Source organism: Phaethon aethereus (genome assembly GCF_964289735.1).
Source record: "Phaethon aethereus genome assembly, chromosome: 17".
Classification (NCBI taxonomy): Eukaryota; Metazoa; Chordata; class Aves; order Phaethontiformes; family Phaethontidae; genus Phaethon; species Phaethon aethereus.
The window spans coordinates 3,427,453-3,451,386 of record NC_138593.1 but is presented as its reverse complement, the minus strand read 5'-3'; the positions used below and the strand labels follow the sequence as shown (position 1 = coordinate 3,451,386).

The 23,934-nt window shown below is 46.9% G+C and overlaps 1 protein-coding gene across 3 annotated transcripts in view; it reads left to right on the top strand.

Moving 5' to 3' along the window:
* Nucleotides 1–23,934, top strand: part of PITPNM2 (phosphatidylinositol transfer protein membrane associated 2) — a gene marked incomplete at its 5' end in the record, with an annotated part of 66,709 nt that overhangs the window by 37,836 nt on the left and 4,939 nt on the right. Inside the window, 11 exons of one of the 3 annotated variants that reach the window (XM_082007707.1) lie at nucleotides 223–467; nucleotides 953–1,142; nucleotides 2,185–2,304; nucleotides 2,685–2,896; nucleotides 7,725–7,900; nucleotides 8,295–8,465; nucleotides 11,142–11,291; nucleotides 16,306–16,470; nucleotides 18,379–18,582; nucleotides 20,326–20,474; nucleotides 23,266–23,382. In XM_082007707.1, the coding sequence (XP_081863833.1) occupies nucleotides 223–467; nucleotides 953–1,142; nucleotides 2,185–2,304; nucleotides 2,685–2,896; nucleotides 7,725–7,900; nucleotides 8,295–8,465; nucleotides 11,142–11,291; nucleotides 16,306–16,470; nucleotides 18,379–18,582; nucleotides 20,326–20,474; nucleotides 23,266–23,382 (1,899 nt within the window). The remainder of the gene's footprint in view (nucleotides 1–222; nucleotides 468–952; nucleotides 1,143–2,184; nucleotides 2,305–2,684; nucleotides 2,897–7,724; nucleotides 7,901–8,294; nucleotides 8,466–11,141; nucleotides 11,292–16,305; nucleotides 16,471–18,378; nucleotides 18,583–20,325; nucleotides 20,475–23,265; nucleotides 23,383–23,934) is intronic. The other 2 variants (XM_082007708.1, XM_082007709.1) reach the window with 2 other exon arrangements.

Genomic DNA, 23,934 nt, shown 5'->3' with positions numbered 1-23,934 from the left:
TGTATTGTGGCTAATACTGTCTCTGCTGGAAATACCTGGCTTCACAGATTGTTTTTACCTCATCCATGACTCGACTTGATGTGGATAGTGCATTTATTGTATGCACCATGAGTGAGTCTGGGGAAGAAAAGGTGATAAAATTTGCATAAAATGCACTTGGACCAAAAAAGCCGTCTTTGCAAAATAGGCCTTTCTACTGTGCTCTCTTTCGTTCCCACCTAGGATGAATCAGTGCAGCCATTAATGCAGCCAAGTGAAATCCATGTCCTCCTCTTGGTACTCCATGGAGGAAACATCCTGGACTCAGGAAGTGGTGATCAGAGCTCTAAGCAAGGGGATGTCAACACCATCACAACAGTGTTTGACACGGTGATGAGGGTACATTACCCAGCTGCTCTTGGACACATTGCCATCAGGCTAGTCCCTTGCCCAGCCATCTGCTCCGAAGCATTTTCTCTGGTGTCCAGGTAAGTTGATGCTACTTTTTCATGGAGAGAAACGTGTAAAATTTCACTCTTGTTTTTTGTTTCTTTTCTTGCATCCCTGAAATGTTTTGCATGTAGTATTGAAAGCTCTGACCACGCTTTGAGAATGCACTTATTAATATACTAGCAAGGCATTCAATCTCGATTTCATACTTAGCTGCAGTGAATACAGTAATCATGCAGCAAGAGTTCTGTGATTGATTTATTCTAATTAATCCAATAAATACTAAGGCTTTAATTCCTTGTCTGAGGTTGTTCTATCAACGTAAGTATGTTGTCCTTGAAGATTTACGTTTGACGGGAGGCAAAGATTTATTAAGCTCTCACCCATTCACAGTGGAATAAATGGCCTTTCTATCTTGAGGCTTTTTTTTAATGAACCGCAATACTGACTGTACTATCTGCAGATGGTTTTCCCTACTCTGCATGTTAGGCTGAATATTTCCAATGTCTCTTGCCCTATCCAGCCTCAGCCCATATAGTTATGACGAAGGCTGCCTGTCCAACAGCCAGGATCACATTCCCCTCGCTGCACTCCCTCTGCTAGCAACGTCTTCCCCACAATACCAAGAAGCCGTAGCCACGGTCATAGTCAGAGCCAACCAAGCCTACAGCGAGTTCATCAGATCCCAGGAGGGCATGTCATTCAACGGCCAGGTGAGCCAGCGGCTGTTTATAGCCACAATGAAAGGAAGAGCAAGTGAAGCAATTTCCTTCCGAAGCTCTCTTTTCCATTAATCTCTCAGGAGGGACGGAAACATGACAGGGTTGAGCTGCAATAAGAAAGTGTTGTGCTTTAATTTCTTTCTTTCTGAGACAGATTATTGCTTATGTTCTGTCTTGAACCTTTGGGATTCAAAGCAAAGTCTGAGCTTACGTTCAGAAATTAAGCTACAAAGCTGTGAAGTTAATCAATTTTCAGCATGACACCTTTCCAAACCAGGAATGCTACCTTTGTTACTAAACATGATCTCTTCTTCTATTGCAAACAAAGGCTATTTAAGCATTCCCATCTTTAAAGGACCTTCAGCAGCTTGTGCTGGTGTTGTGGTAGAAGTGTGTTTCTTTTTTGAGATGGTGCAGCTGCTGTGCCCCATAAAAGACCATGACTGAGCCTCACACCTCTGTGAGCAAAGGGACTCTGTAACCACACGAGGTTTGAGCTGTTGGACTAGCTGTCACATTGCACTGCTGTAGTGTGATTTATCCACCCTGAGCTTCTTCCCAGCCAGCACTGTGCCTGGGGTCCCAGAGAACCCTCTCCTACCCAGGGGTCTCGGTGCTTTATTGTGCCTATCTGCTCTTGGAGGCAGGACAGTGTTATCTCCTCGGGGTACAAATGGGGCAGAAGCACAGGGAAGGTTGCCTGAAGTAACACGGACAGCTGACAAGGAGGGAATCAAGCTTGGGTTTCTGAGGCTGGAGTTAGCACCGTAGTCCATGCTCTGTACTGCTTTCACTTCGCTCCAGTCAGCTGGTGGCAACAGCCAGAGCACATTAGCTATCTTAGATAACGAGAGTCTGCAGGGTGTGAGGGGATGTTCATTGACTGAATAGTTTTACTGATGAAAGAACTGGGCATCCTGTTACTGTAGCTTTCCTAGGCATAATCCAGCGTTCGTTTTAACTGTGGTCTTCTGAACTGAAGTCAAGGGCCTATTTTTATTTTTAACTCCCCTGCTTCTGTTGCCTTTTTCAGGTCTGCTTGGTAGGGGACTGTGTTGGAGGAATTCTGGGATTTGATGCCTTGTGCTACAGCAATCAGACTGTGTCTGAGAGCCAGAACAGCAGTCGGCGAGGAAGCGTTGTGAGTGTTCAGGTAATGCTGGCTCCCAGTGTCTACTGGGAATAGGTCTGCTGGCCACAGCAGCCTCCGTGGCCCCTGTTTTTATCTAAGGATCTTTTCATGGAATAACAAAGACTCTCTTCCTTACCAATGGCAAACGTGTGTTTTAAGGTGCATGTGTCTCAATCTGGATGTATTTTCTCTGAACTGGGATGCTTCACCCTCTGGTGTGAGGCATCATCCACACCTGCTTCACCCACACTCTTAGGAAGTGGTTTGGTCTGAGGAACTGTATTGCCCTCAACTGGATCTTGGGGTAGATGGGGAAAGGAAGATGCAAGGAGAAGGACAACATGTGGGTGTATTCCTGATTCATCTGTCAGAGTGGTAAATCCGTGTGTTTCAAATCCCAGGATACAGACCTCCTGTCTCCTGGAATAACAGTGAACAACAGCTATTGTTCCAGTGGCTCTAATCTGGAAGCCAGCAGACACCTCAGCAGGAGCAACATTGATATTCCCCGTAGCAACGGAGAAGATCCAAAGAAGCAGCTGCCACGAAAAAGGAGTGATTCATCAACCTATGAGCTGGACACGATAAAGCAGCATCAAGCCTTTCTTTCAAGGTAAGATTGTTGAAGGAACAGAACCAGCAATATTGTGGAGCTGAGATTGGTGCATCTGTGAAATGCAAATGTTGCTTTGTCATCCTGTGATAAGCAAGGTGGAGGAAAGTTTAATTTAGAGGAGTATAGATTTTAGTGTGTTGTATATGCAAAAAGAAAAAAAAAATAACAGCACTCTTGCTTAGTGGCAATGAGAGAATCCAGCTGCTCTACTGCATCTGTATTACAACGGCAAGAAGCCCTTCATCCTGTTGCTTGACAGCTGAGGCAGTCAGGTAACTGCTTTTTTGCTGCAATTGCAGGATGGAGGTTATAAAGCAAATGTAGAAATCGTGCAAGGAAAGACAGTGAAGCAGAACTGGGAATCCAGTGTTGTATTAATTTCAAAGCATGTCTGAAAGCTGATTTTGAGTTGGCTGGCCTGTGCTTGGGAAAGGTGGGAGTGAGCCGAGTATCCTTTCATTTTGGCCTAGTTCAAGTGTGAGATTGAATTGTGGTGCCCTTTCTTGTCACAGGAGCAGGTTTCTGCTGTCGTGGCGGCAGGATGCTCTGGATAAGACATCCTGAACCCAGGCTGGTTGGCTGGTTCATGGAGCAACCTTCAGCCGCATGTGAGGGTTGTTCTTTGTCTGCAACTATTTGGCAAAGCAGCCCAAGTCTCCGGTGTGGAGCAGGGACAGGGGATTGTATTCTGTCCCTTGCCAGGGCTGCTCTGTGGCACCAAGGTGGTTTTCATATTTGTTACTCACTGTTGAAGCCCCTGGTATAGCATTTCCTAAGCTCCTTCAAATGGACTTTCAGAAACGTATCCCTTAACGTAACTGATGAAATTTTCATAGCAATCTTTCCATTGCCGTGGAGTGTTCGGGGATTACTTCTGTAAACCCAGAGGCTTTTCCTGACTGAATCATCTTCTCCAGCCTGTGGATCTGGACAGCCCAGACCTTTTCCTTCTGCAGGGCGGGAGGAACTGCAGCATCCTCTTAATCCCTCTTCCCCCATGCCCCAGGTACTGGGGAGCAATGGCCCCCCAGCAAACACCATTATCTGCGCTGAAACTGTGCCCAAGGCTGTTCCTTTTGCCCTGTGCCGAGCCGAAGGCTTGCCCTGCGCTTCTGCCCCTCCTTCGCTACTTCCAGCAGTTGCTGCTGCAGCACAGGGACTCCTGTTGTCCTGCCATGTCAGAGGCCCTTTTGTAAAAGGTTCATAGGAGAGAAAAAGTATCAAAGTGAACATCGTTGGTGCACAGAGATACTATATTCAGAGAGACAGCTGCATTTGGAAAAAAAAATAAACCAAACCACAATAAGCTTCTCGGCTATTTCCAGCAGGTTAATAAAAGGCAATCAGTCTCTTGTTCGTACCTTATCAAAACAGCCTCCTGTATTACCAGAGAAAATATGAGTTGTGCAAAAATGTGCTTTCTCCTCCTTGTTCTTGACCTCAGGGGCATGGACTGAGCTGAGGAAAGTGGGCTGGCATCTTGCTGCAGTTTTACATCTAGTTTAAAATAAGTGCTGGGCCTGACATGGATACGAGATTGCACAGTTTGTCATTTCAAATAGCTTTGTCCTGGTGCTTCCCGCTCCGTCTCCTAAGCGTTGTGCCCGCTCCCAGCATGAAGCACTTGGGGGTCCCTGGCAATGGCTGTCAGTGTTCAGTGCGCTGATGGACTGGTGCATCTTTACTTCTTTAAGGGGTTTGCATTTTTTAAATCTACCTTTAGACCTTGGGTCAAAAATTAGTCTCTTGCCACAGCTCAAGAGCAAGATTCACTCAGGGAAAGGTGCAGCGTGAAGCTGCTGCATGAGCTTTCTCCACATCTCTCCCCCTCCGCTCCTTGGCGCAGTGTAGGCTCAAGTGCAGCGATTCACCTCCTCCGCTCCCGTGTGATGGCAGGGCGTCGCACACGGACCCGTCCCTGGACATTGTGCTTACAGCTGTCGTTGCTGAGCCACACAATCATCAGCAGAATGCCCCTTCGGCCTCTCTGTCACTAAGTAATGATTTTCCCATACAAAAACCAAGCCCTGACGTGGCTTCGTGCAGGAGAATGGCAGAACAGAGCCAAGCTTTCCTGACGGGCAACCTGGCGTAGGGGCCTTTCTGTCCGTGCCTAGTGCAAGTTTCAGCTTGTGCCAAAGACACTCGTTCACATATCAGACCTACCCGCTTCCCTGGGGTAATGCCCAGCAAGCCAGAGCAGCATCTGGAGATTACAATGACACATTTATTTTTAAATTCAGTCCTTCTGCACAACTACATTATTTCTGTCTGTGCTGTACTTGTATTATTGTAAATGAGTTGATTTGCTTCTGAAATCCATAAGCTCTTGTTTAATTAATGCACACAGTACATCTGCTGCTTTTTAAAGGGAGAACAGGGTGCTGTAGGTTGCTTGGAGCATGACGGATTCAGAGTTCCCCTTGTCTCTCATTTCTTTTGATTGCTAAAAAGGCTATCAAGCTCGCAGTACAAAGAGAGAAGCTGTCCAAATCGCTTAGCGGTGTGAGTGGTCCCGTTCTCTTCGTCCCCCACAAAGAGATGCCATGGGAAGATGGGTGGAATACACACAAAAACCCCTTGCACCCGTCCTGCCGTAACACATCTGCCATCAGAACAGTTTTTCCTTTTGTGCCTTCGTTTGAATCGCGTTGCTGTAGCCCTGTCTTTGGCAAAACTGAACATGCTCTAAATAACTTTGTATTCCTTACACACGGCAAAGTTAATGCATTGCAGTCTTGTCAGCTAAAATAATTGGAGCTTCACTGAAGGTGGCTTGTTTTTAAATGTGTTTCAGCGTTGCACACCTTGGCAGTGTGATCTCAGGGAAGCTCGTTCACATCACAGAAATGGGAACATGCTCATTTTAGCTGTCACTGCTGTAACCTCCTGTTCCTCTTGCTTTTGACATCACTGTTTTGACTTTCTGTGATATGTATGTCTGGCATAAGTATAAGTAAGCTTGTTATTTCCCCGAGGTTGGTAACCAGCAGAATAGTACTGTGTATGCATGCACCTTTAGAGAATACGTGAAGGGCAGCATGAGAAGAAGGGTTTTTAGCATGCTTTGGGAGTGGTGGTCAGCAGAGGTGCTGTCTCTGGGGTGATGCATTATTTGCCAAAGCAGGAAAACAAGGTCTAAGTGAAACCCGTTTTTCTTCTCAAATGTGTGAGTATTTGCAGCTGCTCACTTACTGAATGGCTGTCCCAGAGGAGGAGTGTGTGTGAGCGAGCAACTGCTCCGGTGCTACAGATGATGAGGAGCGAGCAGCCCTATTTCCATGAGCGCAGCAGTGCTGGGACGTCGCTGCCCGGCTGGGCAGCCAGCACGCTGCGTTCAGAAGTGGCCTTGATGAGTAAGTGCTATTGCATACGGAGGCCCGGCGAGTGCCGGTGACCACCTGGGATTTTGACTTGGGGCCACAAAGCTGGCAAGAGACTGTTGCACTTGCATCATCCCTGACTCTAGGCCAGTAAACCTTTTCTCCAACCCAACTGTTGCAGTATCTGTTTATCCTACATATTTTATAGAACCTGTTCAGATGCTTTTTAAAGTGTTTGCACACACCCTTTTAAGTCGGCGCTGGTACTCTGTCTTCAACTTTCTGCTTCTAATTGTAATGACAATAACCCAGCAAGGCTGCCATCGGAATCTGTAGAACCTGGAGAGCAAAAGAAATTGCAGCTTATTGCTTTTGGGTGGTAACAGAAGAATCTCAGAAACCCTTTTGTGAACCAGGTTACTAGTGTTACACATCTGTCATTTCGCTGTCTTTGCAGTCTAAGATCTAGACTGCAAAGAAGCACCTTTTCCGAACGTGGGGGTGGATTCCTGGGATTTTCATCTAAGAGTTCCTGCTGTTTCTTCCTCAGTGTCCAAGTGACTTTAAATCTCAGTGTTAAATCTGTGTATTGCTCAGCTTGCACTGCACACAGGTTCAATTTTACAAAGAAATTTGACACCTGAAAAAGTGGGGAAAGCTAGACGTGGTTTATATTATTATTCTTTTTAAATACAGTTACCTCGAGTTGTTGGGATGGGGTTAAGTAGTTTGGTAATAACTTGACAGATGTGGCCTTATGGGCAAAAGAGAAGTGGGATAGTCCTGGGTGCACGATAAATACAATTTACCGTATGACCACTGGCTTAATGACCCCAAATTCCCATTCCCAGTGAATGCTGTACACATGCATGGAAGCTGTGGCGCAAACTTGGTGTGCAAGGATATTAGAAACTCTCTTGCAGATTTTGATCTTTCTTTTTCTCTCTCCTTTCCCATTTTCTGTTTATTTTTCCTTTTCAATCCTATAACATTTGTCCAACTACTTCCACGAGGAAGAAATTGGTAAGCACAACTTTCCCTAACATTTGAGAATAAGGAGGTGGAAGGAACTCAAATGTTGACAACCAGAAAGCATAGCAGTGATGTGTGTCATGGAGTGAACAACTGTAAACCTGCTTTTTTCCCCTGCTACTCTAGTAATTTTAGCTTGCTGGTTATTTTATCTTGCAAATTACTATCCTACTAGCGTAGATTTTGACTCCTCAAAGAAAAACCGTTTTGAGGAGGTAGGAGTGTGTAAATGAACCCATGCGAAGCCTGGATTTCTACAGTCTGAATCATGCCAATATAATGAGGTAATTCTTTGGGAGGACGTTTTACTGACTAGTAAAACTGCAGTACTGAGGCATGGTGAGTTGATTGGCACAGATCCTTCATTAAACAGATAGAAATTATATTCACTGCCACTCACTTATCTGGCCTTCAATTATGAAGAAATAGCATGAATAAAATTTTAACTTTATTTTCTGTTCTTGTCCCAGTTTACATTCTAGTGTGCTGAGAAATGACCCAGGATCCAGGCGATCTAGTAGCTCTACGATGTTGGATGGAGGAAATATTGGAAAGTTTGAATTTGAGATCACTGACTTCTTCCTCTTTGGCTCTCCCTTGGGTCTGGTTCTTGCACTGCGAAAAACTGTCATTCCAGCTCTTGACAGTAAGTCCTGATGTAAACTGCTGAGTTCACTTAGTGGATGGTGTAAGCACCTCCTGCAACAAATCCAGTAAGCTGATAAGACAAACTGGTAAAAAACAAAGATTTATATATAATGCTTACTGCACTGTAAGGAAGCGGAACACTGTGTGCTCTAGCCAATACTGATTATACAATTTATTTGCAATGTACCTCCAAACATTAAAAATACTGGGCAGTTTTTGAGTCTGTAAATATTGTGATAAATTGTTTCAGTTGACTAAACTGGAAGATGAGGGAGGTGATAAATATTTAGCACTTTTTTTAACCCAACAGTTGTCCTTTTTACGGACAAATATTTACAATCATCTAACAAATAGCCTTCTGGTACTTGAGGGTTTTTTCTCCATCTTTTTAGTCTTTCAGCTCAGACCAGCTTGTCAGCAGGTCTATAACCTGTTCCACCCTGCAGACCCATCAGCTTCACGCCTCGAGCCTCTTCTGGAGAGGAAGTTCTACCTTTTGCCCCCCTTTAATATTCCACGTTACCAGAGGTTCCCACTGGGCGATGGCAATTCTGCTGTTCTGGGTAAGTCACTCTGGAGCCATATTAGTGGTCTAAAGGATTATAGCCACACTTTACATGAAATTATCAAAGCAATTGGGAATGACAAGAAAGAGAATTGGCCCTATAATGTTAGCCTTATTCCTGATTTACCAGAAGAGTAGTTTTCTTCCAACAAAATCAGTGCCTTGTGACCCATATGCCCTTCATTTGTCACACAAAGGCCATCAGCTGCTGAGAGTCATGATGTGGTGAAGGTCCCCATTTTACACCCAAGCTGGTGCTTGTGGTTGGGACTGAATGAACCATGATTAACTTGGCTGAGTTTTTAGGACTTTGATGTTTGGAGGGCCAATGAAGACTGGAAGGAACAGTGTCAACAGTGAGATAGATGATTTACTTGGTTGCAGTCTGTGCTTTTTCATGGGACAGGCTACTGCAGATTGGTGGGCTGGTGACAGTGCCTTGCCCTTGCCAATGATACACTTTGTCTTCCTAAGGTACCTAGGGTTCCTCTGCCATTAGTGGCCTCTTCACTTGCTCTACCCCAATTGCAGCAGTAACAGAGCTAAAATGGCTGTGTGCATGCCCTTTTGTCTTACTGGGTTGTATTTGAAACAACTGTGTCCTGACCATGCCCTGCCTCAGCTCCCATTGCATCAGTGCTCTTGCAGTTGATCTAATAAAATAAGTTATATTTCCTACCATCTTCACCTCACTTCTGTACCTAGACTCTCATGGTCTGTTGCCATTTCAGTGCAGGCTCTCATTGCGAGGAGCTCTTGAAGAAGCTTACCACTGTGCGGAACTAAATTTGACCTTTCTCCTTCACCTATAGCTTTGGTTCCCTGTGGGGACAGGGCTTTGGAGCAGGAAGAACAATTGCACCATAATTTTTCCCTTGTTAGAAGTTGTTAGTCGAAGCTACTTAAAGTCAACATTGCAACTAAGAGTCACTACTATAAATCTAGACTTAGAGCACACAGGAGAATGCTGGCAAACCAGACTAGAATATCAAAGCCACCAGCTAGAAAGATTGGGATTTAGTTGTTTGTTTCCCAAAGCTCTGGTAACTCAGTTGTTTTAATGTTTGAATCATGCAGGACTAAATGAAGAGGAATATGTGTCTAGAGCTGAATAATCTGGTGATAGTCTGCATAATTTTTAAATCGAAAATCCAAAGCAGCAGTCTCCCATCTATCGGTATCTTTAAAGATTGCATTGTAATTGCTGAATCTGGAGGTCTGATTTGTTAAATGGCCGTAAACTAAAATCCATGTTTAATAAAGCGAATAAAAAACTTTCTGCAGGCCCCACTCAGTTGTCAAATTTAGGAAAGATCTTGCTACAACACTTTAAAAATGGATCCACCCACAATTACATTTGTACCCAATCCAGTTACAACAGCTTGGGGAATCTATAGCAACTTGAAAAGCAATTTGCTTTTTGGGTGTATTCTAGGTATGAGCTGCAAGCTTCCTAAAAAAAAAAAAAAACAAACCACAAAAAAAACAACAAAAAACCCCTAAACATCTTACCTTCATCCTCTTAAACACCTTGTTCTCACTGAAGCCAGAGGTAAAAGCTACATTGACACTGAGCAACCTGCGTTCTGGTTATCGTTCCATGCAACAGCAGGGATCTTAGTAGTTTGCTGTGCCTCCCAAGACCTTTCAGGTGGCTGTGTTTAGAGACACACTTGCTATCTAGTGGAGAAGAATTAAACAGCAGTTAGCTCAGCTATGAGAAAGGTAGGGTGATTTCAAAACCCTCTTCAGGTTTGAGCCTTCTTATTTTAAAAGATGCTGCTCTGCTGTGATGAATAAAACTGACAAAAAAAGCAGCTTTAAATTCTCTTCTCGTGTAAGACAAAGCCTCTTCATTTGCTTATCATAAAGTAACAGGCTATTCGTTTCCATTACAGTCAAAATTTCAGTGTTGTGATTTACACAGTGCCCAGAAGGACTGTTCTACCCATGATTTGCAAAGCCGCTACTGAAGTTGGTGTTCACTGTAGGGTGCTCCAGAGAAGTTAATTGCTACTATAATTAAGCTATATGATTTGATGATCACGTAAAGTTCAGGTGCTCAATTATAATTAGTTGTGTGCAAAACCTCCTTTAACACTGCTTGTGCATATTTCCTCTTGCAGATAGCTAGCTTTTTTATAGTCCACGATTCAGAAAGCCTCTTAGATGATTTTTTTTTTTCATTTTCCCATCTGTACTAAATATTGGGTCCCTGTTTCATTACAAGCAACCTGCAGAGTGCAATCAAATTCACATCCTTGCTTACTCCTGTGCTTTGCACCGTGTGGATTGTGAGTCTGATTCAAGTAAATCTCCCCTTAGAACATACTTTTTTTCCCATGTAGTAAAAAGATTTCTCTGGATCTGCTGGGTATTTATGGATTTGGCTCATTGGAGAAGCGGGTTAAGAGGACTCCCTTTTCTTTTGTTGTTGAAATGCCATCGTTGTGCTCTCCTCTGCTACCAGTTAATCTCTCTGATGTGAGTCTATTTGGAAAGTCACACTTTTTGTTTCTTTTACTCTGTCTGAAAGTTGCCCTTTCATTGAAGACTCATAATTGAAGTGCTCAGTTGTAACTGTTTGTATGTTAACACTTCGTGGCCGCGTGTCTGTTGTTCTTTGTCCTTCTATTTTGTTTTTTTGTTTTTTTTTTTCCCCATCTGCTTCTAGTTGAGACAATCCAGAACAATCCCATCCTCCTCATGGAAAGTAGCCCTCTGGGTGCTCTCCAGCACCAGGACAGCTTCATGGAAACAAGTATCCCCGTTCCCGTACTGAATTGGCAAGATGTTTCCAATAAAAGTGCTGGTTTTGCGGAGTGTGTGTAATCTACACTTTTGTATTGTCTATGGTGTTGGGTACTTGGGGTGCTTTTTGGACATCATGCTGTTGCCCCGTGGAGTTGAAATCTTCATGCTGTGTGTCAGGCTGTGCCACATGAAATAACCGCTTGGGATCACGTTTGGGTCTGGGAGACCCACCATGAAAAGAACGAGTTGGGATTACAAACCTTGTCCCATTCCGGTGTTGATCCTAGAAGGGGAGACTGCTGCCACGTACTTTTTTTTTTTTTCCATCTGTGGTGGCTGTGCTGCTGGAAAGAGGCTTTGGCACAGAGAGACAGAGTCCCTGGGTGGCCCTGCTTGTGCGGCACACACCGTGCACAGGATCCCCTGGGGATGGGTTGGTTGTCTTCAGTGTGTGTCTCCCCAGCAGTCAGCCACACTGCACCGTGGTCAGAAGTCTAATTAATGTCTGTGTCAGACCAGATTTTGTCCATTTGATTATTTCATGTTTGGACATTCCTTGTGGCTCTGCTGAATACAGTGACTGAAGCTTTCAGACCCCAAGGTGGCTATACGTGTTGGCTTTTTAAAATTAATTTCTCAACTTCTGCCTTAAAAGCAAAGTTTGATGCATTTGTTTTACCTTATTTTCCTTCGTAAATGCTGCATGGCCTCATTTACTCTGGTTGTGGCTGGTGCTACATCTGCGATTTTAATGAGATTTGACTTTCAGTTTTTTCTTCCCCGTGTGTCTGTCTTGCCCATTTTCACCCCTTTGTCAGTGTTCTGCACTGGGAGCTTGGTTCTGCTGCCTTGTTGTCTTTGACAAGCTGACCCTTGCTGTTTATGAGCAGTCCAGTACGTTATGTGGTCATACAGGATGGCAACATTGCTGACTATTCCAGACACTCTCTCCCTTTATTTTTTGAAGATGTAGATGATTTTTAGGGATGCGGTTACCATGTTGCCTGTGCTGTGATGTTCTCTAACAAAACAGAGGGAAAGGATCTGGCACTATTAATTTTTGAGGTCACTGATGAAATGCCATTTAGCTGTCATCTGATATTTCCTGCTGTCAGGACAGAGCTTTTAGCAGCTTCTCTGCTCTTTACCCTGTGTTTCAAGAGCACAGTGTGGCCAGGCAGTGCTTGGCTTGACTGCAGCAAGTGCTGAATCCCAGTTCAGACACTGGCCTGCGGGAAATTCCCAGTCTCGTAAAAACTTGCGGACAACAGAAATCTGTGTTGCTCTTGATCTCAGGGTAGCAACTGCAGAGTGCCCAGTGCTGACCAGTGGCTCCAGTGCAAGCAGGGTCTGGCTTGTGCTGAGCAGCTGGCTGGCTTTTCTATTTATTTTTATTTTTTACTTTTATTGAACTTCACATATTTTTTTTGATTGCTTTCAGTATTTCCCGCTTCAGTGCCACTGCTCAGCCTGCAAATAGCACATATTGAAATCTGCCATTCAGATACCCCAAGGACTTAGCTCAGTGCCAGCAGTGTATTAGGAGGATGGCCCAGTGCCGTTCACGTAGTGGGAAACAATTAGTAAGAACATTGACAAACGGGTCCGTAAATGGAAAGGCACAGCACTGAAATGCGTATTCAAGAACCATAGCGAGGCAAAAAAAAAAAAAAAGTGATTTTGCTTCTTATGTCACCTCCGCTAGAAGCGCAGTTAAATCTCAGTTCGTTGCGCTGGCCCGACGTGTGCGTGCCGCAGGTCGAGCAGTGGCAGGTCCTCTGTTGCGAGAGGGGATGCTCAGGGCACCGCTCGAGCCGGGTCTCCTCTTCCTGACGCCTCCTCGTTCTGATAGTCTGCCTTCAGCCGCAGGACGAAGTACCCTTCAGCCAGTGCAGTAAACCAGAGGCACCTCTGTCTTTAACTGGCCATCTAAATGAACAGCGGAGCTTGATTAAAGTCTTGCTGCCGCGGGCCCGGGTGCAGCCATCCAACTTCACCCTGGGCTCGAAGCGCTTGCCCGAACACCCTCCCTGCGACCTGAGTTCTGGCCGGGGATGCCACCTCCGCAGTGCCCTTTGGCAGCAGGAGCGGTTGCAGGTGCCGGGGTCGGTCTGTGCGCCTGTGGCAGCATCTGTGACGTCCCACCCCGGTCACTGCACTCCCCAAGAAAGCCCCTTTGGTTTCAAAATTGCAAGAGCGGTGCTGCACAAGGGATTTGGTGCAAAGAATACACAGAGTTTAGGAAATACGTTATTAGGGTTTTTTTCTGTGAGTCAAATCCCGGTGTTTCATCTGGCAGTCGCTGTCACTGCAGCTTTGGAGTTGAGGAAGCTTGGCTGAAGGGGCAGTAATGCATAAACCAGGTTTTCTGTCCATGCTTCCTGCCCTGCCTTTTCCTGGACCTCGTTTTTCTTAGAAACTGTGCTTTTTCGGGGTGTGTAGCTTGGGAAAAGGGAGAAACATGAGAGCAACCTGAGTGGGCTGGAGCATGAGAGTGAGCGCTGCTGTCGGCTGGCGCTTCGTCCCCTGCGGAGTAGGCTCCTGCCACCAACACGGGCAATCCTAAACTGAACAGTTCAGTAAGACTAAAACAGTTCAGGCTTTTGTAGGAGTGAAAATTACTTCTCTGGTGACACTAGCTAGAATGGTGTTGGAAGGGCTGTTGAGGTTGGGTTTTTTTGCTTTGAACTCATTGTATTCAAAAATCCCCGGTCAGGCCCAGGAAAGCAAGGCTGACTAAAAAGAGCAAGCTCAAAATACCACTATTTTTTCCTTTATTCTCTTTCGACTTTCTCGGCCCTTGAAAAAGGAGATAAAATTCAGGCAGAGCTAAGTGAAGACATGCTAATGGAGCCGGCGCTGTGATCAACCCAGGCAGCGCCATATCTGTCCCAGCCTTTTCTCCTGTGTAGCATTGCTGTAACACTCTTCGGTGTGTCTTCCAGCTGCTTCCTAATTCAAACCACAGATGTTTTATATTTAAGGGAGAGGAAGAAGTTCAGGCTTCTCTGGTAGGGGTTAGTTAAACCTGAACCTGGTATTTTTCCTAGGGCAGACAAAGCCAAACCTCTTGTTGCGTCTGCCCAAGTTCAGGGAAGCTGATGGTCATCATCTGTGTTACAGCTGCGTTGGGGCACCCATTTGATGTGACACAAGGGTATAATTGCAGAAGGATCTCACAGTCTGTATGAACAAGGGAAAGGAGAGGAAGGAGTAACCAGGGAAGAGGTGAGAGGGTTGTCGCAGGTCTTGCAGCAATGGGAATGAGACCGTTTACCCTTGAGACCTTTGAGGGGTTGAACGCAGCTCCTGGCTTGGCTCACGTCCTCCCGAGTACAGCCTCCCCGAATTGTCAGCTCTTGTTTGTGCTGGTGCTTTCTGCAGTGAGAGAGCCGTGCTGGCCCGGTGGGGCTGGCTGGGTTGCGGATGCTGGTAGCAGCCTTGACAGCCAGCAGCTCAAGGCAAGGTGAAAAGAGGAGGAAAGTGCTGAGAAAGTGATGCTGGTAATGGCCTTTCAGGCACAACGTGGGCAGTGTGTGCAGCTCATCATCAGGTCAGGCTCCTGCTAGGGCTCAGATCTTGCAGTCCACGTAGCTTTTACACAGAGCAGCTTGTGGCCTGATTTTCCCTGCAGAGAGCAGAACTCTTTTACTGACACTTAGCTACGCATTTTCTGCTTCATACATTCCCTTTCCCTCCGCTGCAGCAGAATTTGTGTGGGCACAGACACTGCTGCTGCGAACTGAGGATTGGAGGAAGCAAATCAGTAGCCCCAAGCAAAAAAGATCGATATTAAAATAAACCAGTTGCCAAAACAATGCCCTGTGTCAGCCGCATACTGGGATGAAATCCAAGGATATCTAAACTGGCTGAAATAGGCAGAGGGTGTTGGTGTGTGGGAGCCATGTACTTGCATTCCCCATGGCATCTACTGCCTGGCTGGGCCCAAACCTGCGCCCTGTCTGATACCTGGGAATAAAGTTCAGATGCTGCTCCTCAGGTACAGCAGAGGTGGGCAATGTTAAAATCATAGTTAAGTAGCTTTGCTTTTGCATGTTAGTGTCATGCCGGTGCTGCCTGCTATGAAGCACTTAGTACAAACCCTCTGAGTGCAGGATCCTGGGATACAGGCACTTAATTCGGCCTCGTAGCATCCACAGAGGGAAGAAAACTGAAATGCAGAGATTTGATCGTGACTTTCAGCATCTCTCGGTTTGCCAGTCGTGAACATATTAGGTCCATTTCCCTCCAATACATATATAAGGTCCATGTGAGCATGACTTTAAATCCTCCTTTTCTGTATTTATGTACTAAAGGGTTAGGCCACACTTGGTAAACCTCAGGCTGGGATCTAAAAGTCCAGACTTGCATGTTGTACAAAAGAAGCTCTGTTTTCACAGAGACTGAGTGCTCCCCGATCCGCCAACACCGATTGGAGATGTAAGTGCTCAGCACCAGACTCCTTTCTTTCAATAGCCCTTACTTTAGCTTAACGAGTGTTGGCTGTATCCATTAGCAATAAAATACAAGTTCAAATTTAGTCCCTGCCAGGCATGAAAATGTTTTCTTGATTTTTTTTTTTTTTTTTTAATTTTTGTTTTTGCATTAATGCTTCTATCTTGGAGATGTTCTTTTAATCTAAATGTTTCAAGAAAACAAATATCCCCTTTCTAAGGTGGTTGTTTGTCGTTCTTCTTACCTTGGTTATTTTGTCTCAACGTGAATATATAAAGTTGTGTATATTCACATCTGTATGTATGACACATGCTTCTGTTATTGCTGCTCGAATAAGTCTGCCTGGATTTTTCTTTGGGGTGTTGGATTTGTCTTTTGAGCTATTTATTTTGCTTCTCTCAATCAAAGACTGCTCCTCCAGCCACATGTCTCTGCCTGCCGCGGTGTTTGCTTTCTTTTCAAACCAGAGCTCCGATGAAATGTTTTGGTTTTATTTTTTTCATTCCAATCAGTTCTGAAAGGTTTTTGCACCTACCAGCCTTGTTTGCCTCCTTCCTCCCCTCGAGTTCATCTTGCCCAGCCTCTGTCTGTTGGTCTAATATTTTGATTTCCCTGTTTCAACTTTGTAGCAGATGTTGTTCAGTCTCATGGTGCCGTCTTCATGGAAAGCGCGTCCCTGTCCACCCCCATTTCAGCCCCTCAGTTCAGGGGCTTCCGGAGAGCCAGTGAGATCAGCATTGCCAGCCAGGTCTCAGGAATGGCAGACAGTTACACTGCTTCCAACATAGCCAACAGTAAGTGTTTCACCCCCTCCGAGACTATTGCTCGCTGCCGCACCGCTCTCTCAGCGCCGCGCACCGGGCCAGAGCCACGCAGCTTCTGTCTGTCTGTCTGTCTGGGGTTATACTTTCCATTAATAACAAAAAGCTGGAATTATTCCGCCTTCAGCTGGTTTTGCCGTAGTCAGTGCCACGTGTTATCATATCCCCTGGAGGAACAGATGATATATTTGGTTATAATACAGGGGCCACCGCTGTGTTACGCATGTTGGACCATGCTGGTGATAAACTGTTCAAAAAAATGTAATGATAACTGGTAACTCTGAGCACCATTTGGCCGCTGTGTGCGGTGAGGGTTAATCCAAAGGGATGTTTCTGTGCGGCTGTTGATAAGTCGTGCAGAACTGGCAGGGGTCGGCACGGCCAGGCTGATAACGCAAGATGTGGCATGTGGCTTGATGCAGATCGCCTAAATGAGATCCACAAAAATGGGGGTGAGTAAGCCCCTCTGTAATGCTGCAAGGCAAGAACAAGTTTGGGTTATTTATTACTTTGCATCAGAAATTTGGGTCTTCTGTAGCCTGCGGGGCAGCTCAGAGAGTGAGCCAGTTATGATCCATATCCCAGAGCCAAGTGAGGAATAAAAGGGATTTTTTATTTCTTACTTTTCCCAAGACCTGTATAACTTCCCAGCTAATACAGGGGAGAACAACAGCCTTTGTTAATGGTTCTGCCCCTACTTTGTTTCAGCTGAGGTGTGAGATTAATGGTCTGTGTCCTCAGGGACCTCTAACAACTCAGACCAAAAAAGGCTGAAAACCAAATAAATTAAAAAAACAAACACAAAAAAACCCCCAAAAAACTTCAGCCCAAATTCTTATCCCAGTAGAGGTGGCAAAAATTTAGAGATGCTCCATTCCTGGCATGTTAGAATACAGGGCTATGAACAACTCGCTTCATAATTAATTGCTGAGGTTAATAACGCTCCCCGAGGCAAGTGTTAGTTGCTGACAGTCTGCGGGAGCCCATCAGGGCCTGCCGTAACTTCTTGCCCTGTTTGAGGCAACACTCAGCAGCAGGAATAAGCTACCTGCGCTCCAACAAACGAGGTTTTCTTTCCCAAAGCACGTCCGAGGGCTGACGCTGCGCTCCCCGTGTGCGTTCTTATATTTGTCCTGGTAAGACATCTTGCCGATTGCTTGCTAAATATTAATCTGCTTGGGAAGAGGCTCCTGGGGGAGAAGGTGTTTGTTTTGTGCTGGTTTCACGCCCATGGAGAGCTGCCGAGCTCGGCTGGCCGGGAGGGGAGGTGGGGAGCGGTGGTTGTTCGTTATGAAGTGTTTACGCCGGGGTGATGCAATGGAGGGACCCTGCCCCTGCAGGCTGATGGCAGGGTCAGGCCCACGCAATGCTTGCCTCTCCTTGCTTTCCCCGCGCTCTCCCCGGTTATTTAGCTTCTGGTTTGTGTAATTTATTCTTCCGCGCACTTCACATCCATCCAAACCTGTTTCTGAGATCGGAAAGGAAGAGTCCGGCCCCGGCGCGGGCTGCGCACACACCCTGACCCTCTGTGCAGCCTGCCCCAAGGGCTGTCGCAGCCCCTTCCATCGCCTCCCGAACGCCGACACGTCCTCTGGGCCCTGGCTCTGGCTTTGCAGCTCTTGCACTCGACCTTGTTAGCGCGGTGGTAATGGGAAGCCGTGGCGTTGAGGGTTGGAAGTGATCTGTGCTTATCCCACAGGGAGAGCCAGAGGAAGCCCAGAGGGGCACCGCAAAGCCATGGCTCCCTCCCGGGAGCCCTCCCTAGGTGCACCTTCCTTTGCACTGTGAATTTCTGGAAGATGAAACTGGTGTTGCCTGCGGCATGTGTGCCATATAATAAGTGTGATTTCTGCTTTTTTTTGATTTTATTTTTCCTTTTAGAAACCAAACACCACCTTAATCATTGTAGAGGGTTTAGCCTTCTTTCCCAACTTGCCCTCCCTCACAAATCCCCTACCCAAACCTCATCCAAGAGACGTAGGCAGCATAAACATGAAATCCCTTCGAAGGGAAGAAAGCTGAAAGGGCTGTGGAGTCAGGCTGCAGACTGTGCTCTTCGGATACCCGACCTGGACATCAAGACAGGTATTCTGGAGACATCCACTCCGGTCAACCTCCTCTCTCGTTCGATAGTCACAGAACTTCACAACAAATCTATGCGCTTTCACTGAGGCACTTGCAATTTCTGATTGCATTTTAACAAGTATTCTGTCACTTGGCTCCAAAGATCGATCATAACACAGCTAACAACTTGGCGAGAGCAGAAGTTCTTCTGGGCAGAGCAGTGGGGACAACGCTTCTGCCTCCACCACTGTCTTTTGAGCATGGAAGAGTAAATCCTGTCTGCTTCCTACAAAGAATCTGAAATTACCCCAAAGAATGCCCCCCTCAAGCTGGGGACTTGCATGAGAAATGAAAGGTTGGGACATGACTGGGAGCTGCCAGTTTAGAAGACAGGGAGTCAGAAATGGCTCTGAGGAGGTGCCTGAGTGCTCTGGAAAAGCCATGTTGATCCATCAACCTCCTCTTTCCCATGGCTCTTCAGAAAAGCAAGAGCCCATTAGGATGAGGAGGGCCTGGGCATTCAGCACAGCCAGGGCTGGGCCATAGGGATGTGCTGATGCCATAACCCTCTTCACGTTGCTGTGGTGGGAGCTTTGTGCAGGTCTCTGGAAGGAGCTGGTGGGGCCATTTTTTCAGTTCAGCATCTGTACTCATCACCAGCTAGATTTCCCCTAACGAGGGGTTTGTTGGATTGTACGTTATACCTGGCAGCTTTCCTGGAAGCCCATAAAAGGGGAACATAGTCATAGAGAAAAACCAAGCTTGCGAAAGCCCTTGTCAAAGCCCTAGCTGTTGCAACCTGCATGCAGACGCAACTCCTCCTGTTGCCCTCTTGATCTGATCCATCTTCTCTTTCCACTGCTGCTTTTCCAGGCCAGAGCAAGGGAGTCAGAAAGGATGTGTGCATGGGCAGAATTCGGGGCAGTGTCGAAGTGTGGTGGTGTCCTGTGGATGAATGGGTGGCTGTCGGTCACGTTTGTGCAAGTTGTTGACTCCCTCAGGGAGAAACTCTTCTGTGTTGTCTGTAACCTTGCCCACCCAAGTCCCAGTGCATTTTTCAGTCCCACATGCAATGGAGTCCTGGCGCCCCTGGACACTTTTCTTGTTGGCCACTGCAGAGGCTGTGCTCCTTGGGGAGGCTGGGCTTGGATGTCCCAGTTGCCTGCAATGTGGTAGCCCAGGAGGGCAACCATGACTTGTCAGGGACTGCCAATCCCAGCAGCACGTGCTATAGCACCCTGCCTTGTGGTGCCTTTTAGCATCTCATGTGGGTTTCCAGTATTCAGATCCTCTTTAGTGTGGCCAATATCTGGATGCTAAAGAGAAGCTAAAGGAGTGGGATGCGGGGCCAGAGATGGCCTGGGCATGTACTGCGGTGAGCAGAGAGCACACACCCTTCCTCCCACAGCTCCAGGGAGATGCGTTTCTGTCTTATGTTTTGGCACAAGGATTCCCAGGTTCATTGCACGCGAACCTTGGACCCCTTCCGCAAGGTCGGGACTAATGGCCAATTAATACCTGCCCTCTAGCGCCTTCCTATTTGCTTAAGTAAAGGACAGCTCAAGTGGTGGTGCCCCGGCGTGTTCCTCCCTTAGTTTGAGCAAATGCCGAGCCCTGGGTTGGTTGTTCCCTCTTAGCAGTGTGACCAGCCAGGGAGCAACCTCCCGGCGTACCTGGAGTGAGGAGCCAGAGCCTCAAAATACTGTCTGTGATGGAGACCACACGTGCGTGTGAGCCTGCTTTGAATGAGTCTTTTACTTCTAGTTGCTGCCAAGTGGTGGGGAACCAAAAGGATTGACTATGCTCTCTACTGTCCTGATGCTCTGACGGCTTTCCCGACGGTCGCTTTGCCGCACCTCTTCCACGCGAGCTACTGGGAGTCCACAGATGTCGTCTCGTTCCTGCTGAGACAGGTACAGTTGTCTTCCCTCCCCCGATCTCCCTTGGGTCCTCTTTCTGATGAAGAATGTTTTGGGCTCTCTGTTTTTCCGCTGCACCTTCCATAACTCTGGTTGAGAGTTACATAGAGGTGAAAAATACCCTTTGCTGCTGCAGATCCATCTTCTTCCCTTTCTTTCTGTTCCTCACCTGTGGTGTTAGCAGAGCTGCAGACGTCACAGATGTGTGCTGTCAGGCCTGGTTAGTTTGAGTCTGGGTTCTATCATTGGAGCAGGTTTCAGATGGGCGCACCAAGGAGCTGTGGAGTGAGCCGAGGGCCATTTCCTATCAGATCCTAGTGGCAAAAGTCGGTGGCACTTGTTTCATGAAGTGAGCTGTTCTCTGTGCGTGCGCGTTTGGATCTCAAGTCTGAAACCTAAGGGAAACTTCTCGATGTACAAATAAAAATAAGTTTTGTGTGAATTTGACGTGAGTTGATACAGTTAGGTTGTCTGTTTTGGCTTTCTAAGTTACTGTGGTCTCCTCTAGGAACTCAGACCATTGTCACCACACTGGGATTTAGTCCTTGTTCCTCCAGTACAAAGCAGTTCTCCTGGGGCTAGGTAAATGGGGATTGCTGGTGTCTGGAGTCTGACATCTCAGACTCTACCAACTTACACTTGGCCTAAGATTTAAATTTGCTGTTTAAAATGTGTTTTTCCTAAAAGAAATGCTTTTCCTTCAGTTCCTTGGGGATGCGGGGGAGTTATTTGCCTTACAAAGTATGAACCCACTCGAAGGAATGGTACTTAGAGCATGGAATTGGAAAAAAACAAAACTAAAAGCAACTCTGTGGATTGTGTTGCCCGCTTCGGCGCTTAGGTCTGCTTTGTGTTAGCTCAGCTGTTCAGCCGTCCCCGCTCTCTTCCAGCCTCTTCAACTGCAGCTCTCAATTATTTATGATTCTGTTGGCAAACTTTATTTCAGTGCTATCTTCCAAATCGTGCAGGAACCATAAACAACAGAGATGTCAGTGCTGGTGGCAGCTGAGCAGTAGCGATAATCCAGTGAGACCCTTTCTTCCCGGGCTGTATCTAGCCCAGCAAGACATCTCTGTGCTTTCACACGCTTTGCTGGATCAGCTGCTGTGAAAACCCGCGTTACAGAGACCTGTAATTGTGCGTGAGTGGGAACAGTCACGACAGTCTCATACGCAAAATGCTCCACTGAAGAAATAGCCGATTACTCAGGATTCAGCCCGAATTTGGGTCTGTAGCACGGTGTGGCGCTTCATATCTTGCAGCTCGAGGTACCTCTCCATCCATCCAAAGCCTGCCGGTGGCTGCCTGGGTAGTCTGGCACCCCCCTTCCCTGGTGTGCCTGTGTCTACTCACTTGTCTCTGTTTTGAGACCGGGATTTTTCTCATTCCCTGTCATCTAGCTGTGCTTCCAGAGCACCACGCCACTTCTTCCCCTAATAAGGACTTGTTTCTAATCGCCTTTGAAAGTCATCTCTGGACAAAATGTAAAAGTAAGCTGTTGAATAGTTTTAGCCTCCAAAGATTAAAGCTTGTTAAAACAAGCCCAGATAGGACTCAAAATAGATTCCTGATTTAAATAATTTTCAGTAAAACTTGTTATTTTGTTTACCTTGGATTTCCATGAACTCCCTCCCCAGCAAGCTCATCCTCCCTGGAGTCCTTTTTCCATTTTCTTGGAAGAAAAACAGCTTGAGCTCTGCAAAGCAAGCTGGCCTGTGACAGACCCCTACAGCCTGGGTCAGCTGGAGAGCTGCTGACCACACAAAATATGTTCAAGACCTTGTAAAAGAGCCTATATTTAAGAGGCTCCTTAATTTTTTGGAGAGACAGGGTCACTAAGGACTACTGCCGATCTCTGATTTCTCCGTGCAGGGTCACCTCCCAGTCTTCCAGCAGTCTTTGAAGTATCCCCTCACCTTTGGAGTCTGTAGTGTTATTCTTCCCTTTCCCTTCTAGAGCTTAAGAGTGGTCTAGGTAGGATCTAATCCTGCTTCTGCATCCCTGCCTGCACCCTGGTGGCAGGCAGGAATTGCCTCCAAAGGCTGGCTAGTGAGCATCACCTTGCTCCACTGATCCTTGCTCTGGTGCAGTGACATCCCACCAGCACGAAGTCCTTGAGGTCTCTCAACCGTGGGGACAAGGTCAGCATGGACAGACACCCTGGGCTCTGCCTCGCGCCTGGCCGAGCCGGATCCCTGTGCGCCTCTGCTGCGGTCAAATCAATGGTTTTGTCTCCTCTCAAAATGAGGGGAGCAAAAGCCATGGGACAGGAGCAGTCCAAAATGTGTTTAAAAAGAGATAAGAAATGAGCTGAAGGAGCAGCACTTGTTGGCATGAGGCTGGTCAGAGCAGCCGGTGCTAGATCCATTACGGGAACGGCAGAAAATCTGTGTTTGAAGTAGACTGGTCCCATGCAGATCCTGGGAAGAGGCTAATGAATGCCTTGAGGAAAGGCAGATGCCTAAGTGCAGAGCTTGTCCTGCTGTGTTTCAGGAGGTACAAAACTGACTCACAATCTAAATAACCTGTGTCCCAGCCGGGATTAAGTCAGTGCTGGCCGCAGGCTGTGCTAGTTCGGAAGAGACCACTTGTCCTTGCAATTAAGGGAGCAGCCTGTAAAACCTGCGAGCTGCCAAGCCAGACGCCCAGCAGGCGAACCCAGGCCACCTCCGTCGAGGCATTGCCCTTACTCAGCGCTGGCTCGGGAGATGCGGAACAACGTGGGCAGGGGAAGGGGGCCGCTGCGCAAGTGGCTGATGTCTCGACGGGATCTGTCCTCCCACAGGTGATGAGGCACGAGAACTCGAGCGTTTTGGAGCTGGATGGGAAGGAGGTGTCTGTCTTCACCCCCTCCAAGCCCCGTGAGAAATGGCTCCGCAAGAGGACGCACGTGAAGCTCCGGGTAAGGGCGTTTTTGGGGCTGCCTCCATGGCAGGGGATGTGCTGTCGTGTAGAGGGGTTTCGATTTGGGCTGCAAGAATGGCACTGAACGTGGCCAGCATGGGCACAGCTGCGTCTGTCCATGGCAGAGACAGAGGATGATGCTGCACTGCTGGTGTATATTAGTGACTATACCCTACCTGTGTAATTGTGAAAGAGCAACCTGAAAGATCTGTACCAGCAGGTCTCCTTTTGGCCTCAAGTCTGTGGAAAGTACAGAAAACAGTCGCTGTGGGTCAGGGAAAGGGACCAAAGGTCTTTCAAAGTCCAATAATGCAAGTTCTCTGCTCGGTAAACGCCCTTCGTTCCCAGGAGATGTCTCCGATTCCCAAAAGAGGGCAATTCTCTGCTAGAGCTGAAACAACATTAGCGAGATTCTCTGGCAGCTGTTTGTAATGCCTCTTACACCCGAAGTGTAAGAGTTAATGGGCAGTATCAGAATTGCATGTACAAACTGATACTGAAATTGGCTCTTCAGCCATGTACAGTCAAATCCATCATCAATGTGGGGCAC